The sequence below is a fragment of the Zingiber officinale genome, chromosome 2B (genome assembly GCF_018446385.1).
Source record: "Zingiber officinale cultivar Zhangliang chromosome 2B, Zo_v1.1, whole genome shotgun sequence".
Classification (NCBI taxonomy): domain Eukaryota; kingdom Viridiplantae; phylum Streptophyta; class Magnoliopsida; order Zingiberales; family Zingiberaceae; genus Zingiber; species Zingiber officinale.
This window is the reverse complement of record NC_055989.1, coordinates 88,643,452-88,654,704: the sequence shown is the minus strand read 5'-3', so window position 1 is coordinate 88,654,704 and position 11,253 is coordinate 88,643,452. Positions and strand designations below refer to the sequence as shown.

General features: G+C 50.8%; 1 protein-coding gene across 1 annotated transcript; it reads right to left on the bottom strand.

Moving 5' to 3' along the window:
* Window positions 1-9,012: 9,012 nt before the first annotated feature.
* On the bottom strand, window positions 9,013-10,403 carry LOC122046255 (probable xyloglucan endotransglucosylase/hydrolase protein 7). The gene is made up of 4 exons (XM_042606868.1): window positions 10,170-10,403; window positions 9,996-10,096; window positions 9,721-9,917; window positions 9,013-9,632 (listed from the first exon to the last, which is right to left on the bottom strand). Exons 1-4 carry the CDS (start codon window positions 10,348-10,350, stop codon window positions 9,236-9,238), a joined length of 876 nt encoding a protein of 291 aa, XP_042462802.1. The 5' UTR covers window positions 10,351-10,403; the 3' UTR covers window positions 9,013-9,235.
* Window positions 10,404-11,253: the final 850 nt, after the last annotated feature.

Below are 11,253 nucleotides of genomic sequence, written 5' to 3'. Positions count from 1 at the left end.
ATAGATCAGTTGGTGGACTCTGCAGCCGGCTGCGAATTAATATGTATGCTTGACGCTTACCAAGGTTATCATCAAGTGCCGCTCGCTCGGGAAGATCAAGAAAAAGTTAGCTTCGTTACAACCGACGACACCTATTGCTATAAGGTGATGCCATTCGGATTGAAGAACGCGGGAGCCACGTATCAACGCTTGATGAACAAAGTGTTCAGAGAGCAGATCGGGCGGAATCTAGAAGTATACGTGGACGACATTCTTATCAAATCCGTCCGAGCGGCCGACCTCTTGGAAGACATGAAGGAGACTTTCCGAACACTGAGGAGGTATGGCGTTAAACTAAATCCCCAGAAGTGTCTATTCGGAGCAAAAGGAGGACGCTTCTTAGGTTACATAGTGACCGAGCGGGGTATTGAAGCAAATCCCAGCAAGGTGAAAGCTTTACAAGACATGCCGCCTCCAAAAAATCTAAGGGAAGTGCAGCGTTTGACCGGTCGAATAACTGCCCTGTCTAGGTTCATCTCCAAAACCGCTGACTGGAGCCTGCCTTTCTTTAAAATCTTGCGCAAAGCCGCCAAGTTTCAATGGGACGAAGAATGCGATCGAGCGTTCGAAGATCTGAAGACATATTTGAATTCTCTTCCGGTACTAGCCAAGCCAGCTGCGGGTGAGCCACTTTGTATCTACTTATCTTCTACTGAACAAGCCGTCGGCTGAGCGGAGAAGAGCCAGTGTATTTTCTGAGCCATATTTTAAAAGATGCTGAATCTCGCTACACCGGGCTCGAGAAACTTGCTTTCGCTTTGGTCCTCGCCGCTCGGCGCCTCCGTCCTTATTTCTTGGCTCATACTATCATCGTCCGGACGAATAGCCCATTGGGAAGAGTGCTGTTGAATTTCGAAGCGTCCGGACGGCTCATCAAATGGACAACCGAGTTGAGCGAGTTCGACATTCAATACCAGCTCCGGTCGGCGATAAAAGCGCAGTCCTTGGCGGATTTCGTCACCGAGGTACAAAAACCAGAGCCCGAAGCCATGTGGAAGGTATTTGTAGACGGATCCTCCACTCGGCTCGAGAGCGGTATTGGTGTCTTATTGCTGTCTCCCCAAGAAGAGAATATGCACTTATCCGTCAGGCTGGATTATAGAGCTACGAATAATGAGGCAGAATATGAAGCCCTTATAGCTGGCTTACAAGCCGCCCGGCATGTGGGGGCCGGACGGGTAACGCTCCATTCCGACTCCCAACTGGTCGCTCAGCAGCTCACAGGTACTTTTGAAATCAACAACGCTCGACTCAAGCTTTACGCTCAAGCCTTCGAGAAACTTAGAGCCGACTTCAGAGAAGTTATTATCCAGAAGATATCCCGAGCGGAGAACCAAGCGACTGATGAGTTAGCCAAACTTGCAAGCTCAATAACGTCGATCGCCATCCAGCAGCCAATTGAATAAGTATCTTTGGTGGCGCACGTCGATCGGATGGAGGGCCTCACGTTGCCGAGCGACTGGAGGACACCCATCACGGAGTTTTTGCGCTTGGGCGCCACCCCGTCCGACCGGAATGAAGCCGAGCTGTTAAGGAGGAGAGCCGGTCGGTTCACACTCATTGGAGATCAACTATACAAGAAGGCTTTCTCCCGTCCGCTTCTGAAATGCGTGAGTTCAGAAGACTCGGCTTACATCCTCCAAGAAGTGCATCAAGGATCATGTGGTGGACATTCGGGCGGACGATCACTAGCTAAGAAGATCCTGCTAGTCGGATACTTCTGGCCAACCTTACAAGCAGATGCCGCTCGGACCGTGTCGACGTGCCTATCCTGCCAGAAGTATAACAATGTCTCCCACCGACCGGCGGAGGAAATGAAGGCGTCAACGGTCTCATGTCCGTTTGATTAGTGGGGAATGGATATTGTGGGTCCATTCCCTATGGCGACCGGGCAGCGGAAATTTTTACTTGTGGCAGTTGATTATTTTTCCAAATGGGTGGAGGCCGAGCCGCTAGCCAAGATTACCGAGCAGATGGTCAAGAAGTTCATCTGGCAGAACATCATTTGTCGGTTCGGCATCCCTCGTCGACTTATTTTCGACAATGGGCGGCAGTTCACAGGAAAATTGCTCGAAGATTGGTGCAAAAGCTTCGGCATTGAGCAACACTTCACATCTGTAGCCTATACCCAGAGCAACGGTCAAGCCGAAGTAGCCAATCGGGAAATTCTTCATATTCTGCACGCTCGGCTCGACCATTTGGGAGGAAGTTGGGTGGATGAAGTGTCGGACGTCCTATGGGCCATCCGAACGATTCCAAAGGAAGGAACGGGCGTCACGCCTTTTTATCTGGTATATGGCGGCGAAGCGGTGATTCCCGTTGAAGTCGGTGTCGAATCCGTCCGGATCCAGAGTTACGATGAAGGCAACGCCGAGCGGAGGAACATGGAGCTGGATTTGGTTGATGAAGAGAGAGCCAAGGCGCCCGTCCGGCTGATGGCGTACCGCCAACGGATGAAGCAAAACTACAACAGGCGCGTAATCCCCATATCATTCTAGGTCGGTGACCTTGTCTGGAAGAAAGTCAAGCCGGTCGGTGACGTCGGCAAGCTTGAAGCTCCCTGGGCGGACCCCTTCAAGGTTATCGAAAAGCTCCGCTCGGGCGCTTACTATTTGGAGGATGAGGACGGACAGCAGCTGGATCGGCCATGGAGTGCAAATCATCTCCAGCCTTATCGTGTCTGATGAAAGGTGCACTGGTGTAACTCATTTTTGTGTATATTCTAGTCGCCCATGTCCTTGTAATGCAGGAAGCAGAAATGAATTAAAAGGATGGCTATCGTGTTTGCCGAGCGGCTGTGTTAAGGATCGCCCAAGACCGTCGAGCTCCGACGTTAAAAATCGAGAGACGAGCCGGCGTCTATAAACCCTCCGAGCGGAAGACCGTCGAGCTCCGACGTTAAAAATCGAGAGACGAGCCGGCGTCTATAAATCTTCCGAGCGGAAGACCGTCGAGCCCCGACGTTAAAAATCGAGAGACGAGCCGGCGTCAATAAACATTCCGAGCGGAAGACCGTCGAGCTCCGACGTTAAAAATCGAGAGACGAGCCGGCGTCTATAAACCTTCCGAGCGGAAGACCGTCGAGCTCCGACGTTAAAAATCGAGAGACGAGCCGGCATCTATAAACATTCCGAGCGGAAGACCGTCGAGCTCCGACGCTAAAAATCGAGAGACGAGCCGGCGTCTATAAACCCTCCGAGCGGAAGACCGTCGAGCTCCGACGTTAAAAATCGAGAGACGAGCCGGCGTCTATAAACCTTCCGAGCGGAAGACCGCCGAGCGGAAGACCGTCGAGCTCCGACGTTAAAAATTGAGAGACGAGCCGGCGTCTATAAACCTTCCGAGCGGAAGACCGTCGAGCTCCGACGTTAAAAATCGAGAGACGAGCCGGCGTCTATAAACCCTCCGAGCGGAAGACCGTCGAGCCGGCATCTATAAACCCTCCGAGCGGAAGACCGTCGAGCTCCGACGTTAAAAATCGAGAGACGAGCCGGCGTCTATAAACCCTCCGAGCGGAAGACCGACGAGCCGGCGTCTATAAACCCTCCGAGCGGAAGACCGTCGAGCTCCGACGTTAAAAATCGAGAGACGAGCCGGCGTCTATAAATCTTCCGAGCGGAAGACCGTCGAGCCCCGACGTTAAAAATCGAGAGACGAGCCGGCGTCAATAAACATTCCGAGCGGAAGACCGTCGAGCTCCGACGTTAAAAATCGAGAGACGAGCCGGCGTCTATAAACCTTCCGAGCGGAAGACCGTCGAGCTCCGACGTTAAAAATCGAGAGACGAGCCGGCATCTATAAACCTTCCGAGAGGAAGACCGTCGAGCTCCGACGTTAAATATTGAGAGACGAGCCGGCGTCTATAAACCTTCCGAGCGGAAGACCGTCGAGCTCCGACGTTAAAAATCGAGAGACGAGCCGGCGTCTATAAACCTTCCGAGCGGAAGACCGCCGAGCGGAAGACCGTCGAGCTCCGACGTTAAAAATTGAGAGACGAGCCGGCGTCTATAAACCTTCCGAGCGGAAGACCGTTGAGCTCCGACGTTAAAAATCTAGAGACGAGCCGGCGTCTATAAACCCTCCGAGCGGAAGACCGTCGAGCTCCGACGTTAAAAATCGAGAGACGAGCCGGCGTCTATAAACATTCCGAGCGGAAGACCGTCAAGCCCCGACGCTAAAATCGAGAGACGAGGCGTCTATAAACATTCCGAGCGGAAGACCGCCGAGCCCGACGTTAAAAATCGAGAGACGAGCCGGCGTCTATAAACCTTCCGAGCGGAAGGCCGTCGAGCTCCGACGTTAAAAATCGAGAGACGAGCCGGCGTCTATAAACCTTCCGAGCGGAAGACCGTCGAGCTCCGACGTTAAAAATCGAGAGACGAGCCGACGTCTATAAACCTTCCGAGCGGAAGACCGTCGAGCTCCGACGTTAAATATCGAGAGACGAGCCGGCGTCTATAAACTCGCCGAGCGGAATATGTCAATTAAAAGAATGTAACTGCCCCAGAAATTCGCCTCCAATAGTGTTAGATCATCTCTACGTTCCGCTCGGCCCAGCACCTAAAGGTATTCGACCGACATCAAAGCGAAATATTTAGAAATATTACGTATTAAGCCGAGCAGAAGAGCAACGCCAAATACTTGGTAACCTTTCGAATACCCGAGAGGTGATAATAGGCGAGCGGGCAACATACATATTCACTAGCAAAAAGACAGTACGTGAAAGAAAAGCGTTGCATTAAGATTAAAACTTTAGGCCGAGCGGCCTAAGTACAAAAAAAGATCGATTTTTGGCCGAGCGACCTAATTACATATAGAGACAGTCTACTCAATGTAGTCATAAAGGTCCTTGGGGATACTTTCCAAGAGCACCACTTGATCGCCGGCCGGAATAGTAGTGGACTCCGGAAGAAAACCCTTAGATTTCAGATAAGTGGTGGTGGCGGTCATGGCCAAGTCGAAGGTTGTGTACATCCGCTCGCAGATTTTCTCCGAGAATTCAGGTGAGCAGATGTAGCTCTGCCTCAAGGCAGCGATTCGACTCGGCTCGGCATCTTGATATTCTTTGAAAGCTGCCTGGGAGCTAGTAAGGGCCTCATTCAGATTCTGAAGCTTGTCCGCGTCGGCCGAGCGGGCCGCCTTCTCCATGTCGAGCTGCTCCATCAGCTCCTTTACCTTCAGCTCCAGGCCCCGAGCCTCCACGTTCTTTTTCTCCAGATCGGAGATGGCCGTATTTTTCCGAGTGGTGGCCAGAGTTAATTTTGTGTCAAGCGACTTGACTTGTCGCTCGGACTCGGCCAGGGCATGAGCCTGATCAACCGCCTTCCTCTGCTCGACCGCCAGCAGATACTGAGCCTTCTTCAGCTCCTTCTGCAGCTCTGAGTAAGACGGGCCTTGAGAGCCGGACGGACCGCACGCTGCCTTCAGTTGCCTTAACTCCTCATCCACCAAGGCTAAACGATTGGAGACTGCAATCTCCTCCACCCATCTCTGGCAAAAGAAAATTAGAGTTATTAGTGGCCGATCGGAAACAATGTGTACAAAACTTCGAAGAAAGCGGACTTACCCCCGTGGCCTCCTGCATGTGGCTATTGGCCAAGTTCCGAAGGGGGATCAACGCGACGCGCGCCCAAGCGTCGGCCCACATCTCAGCTAGGGGCCCCTTCAAGGTGATGGTATGCTCGGGCACGGTCGGGCGGTCGGCCTCTGGCAGCAGCTCTTCAGTCGGGAGATGAAGAGAGACTCGTACAGTGCGGCCATGGCCGGGGGTCGTCCGACCGGCGGTCGGAAGGGGATCAGAAGCCGGCGCAGAAAACTGAGAATGAATGGTTGAGCGCTGGACTGAGTGACGAGCGGGCGGAAGGGTGCTAACCGGAGTAGCCTCAATTGGAATAGCCGGCTCGTCCCATTCGGAAGGCGTCCGGTTAGACGAAATGGCTTCGACCTCTGGCGCCTTGCCCCGAGCAGTCGCAGTGACCCGCTCGGATGGTTGGACCGCGGAGGTAGCCGACCGCAGGGGAGTCTCCACTCGGCGTCTCTTTGGTAGAGGTTGCTCCTCCTCCCGAGCGGAACCTTCCTCGGGGACAGTTGGTTCCCCAGTGGGGGTGGCTCCGCTGGCCACGTTTTGTTGAGAAGCTGGAGCGGCCGACTCAGCCTGAGTCCCGCTTTCCCCTTCATGGGATCCGACCGGCTGGATACCCAGCATTTCCATTTCTTTGGCCGCCGCGGCTTCGAGCGCCGCCGCCTTTCTCTTCAGAATGTCGGCCATTACCGACTCCATGACGATGTCCGCTGCAAAGGAAAGGGGAGAAATCAGTTAGCAATCAAAATAAAGGACCAAAGTAAAATGCTTACCAAAGTCGCTCGGAAGGGGAGTCCGCATTGGACTCATGCCGAAGATGTACATCACTCCTTCGTGAAGAAGCTTATTGATGTCAAGCCGCAGACCGGCTAGCATATTTGCCGCATAGAGGTAGTCCGGTCGAGTATTGAATTTCTTCAGCTCGGGAGTGGGGGGCAAGCCGACCTGCCACTTGGTCGGGAAGTTGGCCCGATCGGGCATACGAATGTAGATAAAATAATCCTTCCAATGTTTATTGGAAGTGGGTAGTTTGTTGAAGAAGACTAAGCCGGGCCGAGCTTGGAACATGAAGGTGCCCAGCTCGGCTTGCTTGGGGTAATAGAAATAAAAGAAGACCTCCGGTCGGAGGGGGATGTTGTGAATCTTGAACAAAACAACAACACCGCAGAGGATACGAAAGGTGTTGGGTACTAGACTGCCGAGCGGCACACCGAAAAAATTACAAACGTCTATGATGAACGGATGTACCGGGAAACGCAGACCGGCAGTAAACTGGTCGCGGAAGACACAGAAAGCTCCGCGCGGCGGCCGGTGCGGCCGGGCGGAAGGACCAGCTAAAAGAAGTTTAAAATCTTCGGGGATTTCAAAATTATCGGTTAGAATGTCAAAGTCACGTTGATCAAATCATGATTGCATGGTGGTGTACCAAGGACCAAGGGACTGGTCTTCGGGATGGGAAGAGCTAGCCATGGGCCGATCGGAAGAAATCAAAAAAGCAAAAGGCAGGAGAAAAACAACGAGCGAAAAGAGGTTTCAAGGATTGAAACTGGGGAGACAAATACGGAGTAAACACCGGAAGCAAGAAAGAAAAGGTGTAAAGCCTTACTGCGGGGGAAAAGGATCGAGGAAGAGGCACCGGAAAGTGTCGGAGAACAGAAACGGTATCGCCGGAGCTCCAAGCGCTGGGGGCAGGGGTTGAAATCGCGAAAGCAAGTGAGGGGAATGGGAGAGAGCGAAGATTTTATATGGCGGGGGCCGGGCGGCCTCCGCCGTTGGATCCAGGTCACGGGAGTCAAAGTGCACATCGCGCCGTCCATTTCGAACCGCCTCGATCCCATCAAAGCCCCACGCCGCCTCCACCGTACGATGACGACAGTGCGCCACATGGCATTCAGCCATTCGAGGCATTTAATGAGCGCATGCTCAGCCTTAATGTCGAGGATTGGCGCAGGTTACGAGGAGATCCGAGAAAGGTTGTGAATTGACTGACCTTATGGTCGTCCCTGCGGGAAGCCGAGCGGAGCAGGAGTGCCTGAAGGTGCCGACCGGCTAGACTAGTAGTCCAGTTAGTCGGACTAATCGCCTCTTTTGACTAGACTTGAAGGGGAGGCAAGTGATCCGGTTGTAAGAACAGGGGCCCCCCGTCCGGTGGGGTCAACGCCACTTGTAAGTCAAAGTGGTAGGTGGCCGGGCGGCGAGGGGCGGGTTCGACCGGCCGGGCGGTCGGCCGGTGTCTAGTTGGTTAAAGGCGTCTCGTCGAAAGTCAGGGTTCCGGCGCTCAGCGGACAAGATCGTAGAGCCGATCGGATTGCACACTCGGCCAAAACAATCAGGTAGCATACTGCTAATAGTCTCCACAAAGCACGTGATTGAGAACCTCCCTAAGTAAACCACCGCATACGTCAGGCCGGATGTCGCGGAAGCTGGCCGTCCGGACTCTCTCCGGGGAGTAAAGGCAAAAGGACAAGTGACATCTTTTTCTTACAGCGGGTATGTTCCACGTGTAGGTCATACTTCAAATCTTATGGCAGGGGGTTCCGCTGTCCCATCGAGGACATGCTTGGACTGTAGCAGTATGGGTCAGGTAAGCTCACTGACAAGCCCTTACTGGGGTATGGGCCGCGGGCACGTGTACACCTCGGTATGTCCGCTGCCCTATATAAAGGCCCTCATCCTTCGCCGGAGGTACGCGTTCTAATATTAGGAGAGCCACTTTTTCACTGCTTGCTTGCCTGATTTGAGCGTCGGAGGGTCGTCGCCGGGAACCCCTTCCCGGCCCGACTTCTGTGCAGGTCCGCCGGAGCACCGTCCGACCGGCCGAGGATCTACGTCAGCTACCAGGAGAGCGCCACGTGTCCAGCGTCCGTTGGTTCAGCGATTCGGACAGGATCATCTACTTTTCAATACATCATATATCAATTTTCTATTTTTTTTTTCTTCTTCTCCTATAATATTTAAGGAATAGAATTAATTTCCTAAATTTTAAAAAGTAGTGTTCATAAATGTATAATTTAGGGAATGGATAAACTAATTGATGTAAAATTTTTTTAACTATCCTATCTAAAATTTAAGATAAAATATTTAATAAAATATATGATGTAAATATTTTAATATAAAAAAATATACTTAAACCTACTAAATTTCAATCCTAATATTTTATAGGATAATATTTCATATTTCAACCATCACACCGTCTATCCATCCATGATGCCTTTACTGATGTGTAATGTCGCCTCTGCAATTATTTATTAGCTGCATGTGAACTTCCTATCATTAATGAAACATGTCGGTCAAGCAGTTGACATGGTCAACATATCAATGATGACTCTTAAAGACTTAATATATGAGCATTAAAGTCAAACGTAATCATAATATTACAGGTCAGATCTCGCTTAATTCATCAATTAAGCTATTATATTGCTTCTCATTATTGTGTTTCATGAATACAAATAAATATTTGACCGTTGGTAAGTTGATCCGTAATTTATTTTATAGAGATCGACATATAAACCATTTGATCTTTATATAACCGCATAAATCACATTATGCATATATACTCATGCAAAAGCTTCATTACCCATGCATGCGACCGACGTCCGCCGGGGGCGGCGGGGCTCAGATTCCGGCGAGGCACTCGCGCGGCGGCACTGGGTAGCGCGTCTTGTCGGTGCAGTAGTCGTAGATCATGAAGTTGGTCCTCACCCAGCGGTACTTCCTGGCCTGCTCCGGGCTGAGCTGGCGGTACGCCGGCGCTTCCCACCAGTTGCGCTGGTCGGCGACGCAGGCGGCGTCGGCGGCGCTGGAGACGTCGCAGCCCTCGATGTCGAAGTCCTTGTAGTAGGCGTAGAACGGCGCCTTGCTCCAGTCGATCTTCTCCATCCCGCCGCGCGTCGCCCAGTCGTCGCCCTCCCACAGCGTCGAGTACACCCGCATGGGCTGCGCCGACGGGTACGCCACCCCCACCGCCGCGTTGTTCTTGTACACCCGGATTGGCACGTCGTCGACGGCGAACCTGCGCCACCGCCCCCCTCATTTGATTAATTAAAACCGCAAGTTAATCCTCGATTAAGACGCGGTAAAATGTAGGGTTAATTAATTACAAGACTTGTTGGCGGTTCCACGTGATGGAGTAGGTGTGGAATTCCTTAGACGGGTCGAACCAGAGGTTGACCCGCTGCTCCCGGTCGCCCTTCCCGTGAGCATACACATTGGTCTGGACCGTGTACGGCTGGCCGGTCCGGTTCCCCAGGAACTCGAAGTCCAACTCGTCACGGACCGAGTCGGTGTCCGAGTTCATCTGCACGCGCGCCCCCGTTAGTTAATTATCTGCGTAATTAATTATCACAGCGATTAATTAAGCGTTAATGGTACGGACGTAGAAGGCGGTGACGGTGCCGGCGGAGTCGCCGGGAATGAGCTTAATCTTCATGCTGACCCGGCCGAAGTGGTACATCTTCTTCGAAGAGAACCCGCATCCTGATCGACGAGAGCGATTAGAGTCGATAATGACGGTGTTAATTAACGGGAGTGATTAAAAAGCATTAATTACCGGAAGAAGGGTCGAGCATCAGTTGGACCGCCGAGCCGCCTTCCGTCTGCCGTATGTGGGTTCCGGCGAAGTAGACCCGGAAATCTTGCAGAAAGCTGGCGGGCCGAGCGGCGGCGAGGGCGAAGAGAGGGAGGAGGAGGGAGGAGAGGAAGCAGAAATAGTCGCTGCGGCTCCGGTCCATTGACCCGTTTAACTCGGTCGAATTATCCGGTTCAGTACGTTGGGTTCTGCGGAGGGCGGGTGGATTTTTATAGCGGGAAACTGGGGTTGGGTTTCAGAAAAAACCTTACCCAGCGGGTGGGCCCCGAAGCAGATGGGCTTGCCTTCCAGCTCAGGGCAAGCCGTCGCCGGGTCCCGCTCACTTTACTCTCCCCAACGCTCGCCCTGTCTCTTCCCTAGCCATTCCGAATATTTCAAACTAATAATTTTGAATCGATAGACCCCATTTAATTTAAATTAAAAAAAAGCACATTACTTTTATATTTTTTTAAAAGATATATTTATTTTCCATTTTTTAATATTATTTTAAAAAATAATATTATTGTGATATTACATTTCACAACATGTGTTAATTTAAAAAAAAACAAAACTATTTAGAGCGATATAAATCACACTGTAATATACAGTATTTTAATTTTTAATGTAAGGTAAATCTTAAAACTAGCACCATTATGCTATTAATTTTTTAAAAAATAATACTATAATATTACTATATTTGAAATGTAATTATAGTAAAAAATTATTATGTTCATTAGTTTATAATCGATCATTCAAATAATTAGGGGTGGAAGATATTTTCTTTCTAAAAAAAAATATATCCATAAAAATTAATACTTTATCCTATTATAATAAACCTATCCCTCTCTCATCAATTGATCACTCATGTGAGAACTATTTGAAATCTAATACTGTTGTGCGTGGGTTGCTTATTTATTTTTTACGGGTCATAATAACAAATTAATTTAATTTACCGAATTATTAAGCATTACTAAAAAAATATTTTATGTTTTTTTTTATTCTGTTCCGTACGACCGCGAACATTGTCGGCGGAAGAAGTAACAGGATGCTGACGTGTACCCTCGTC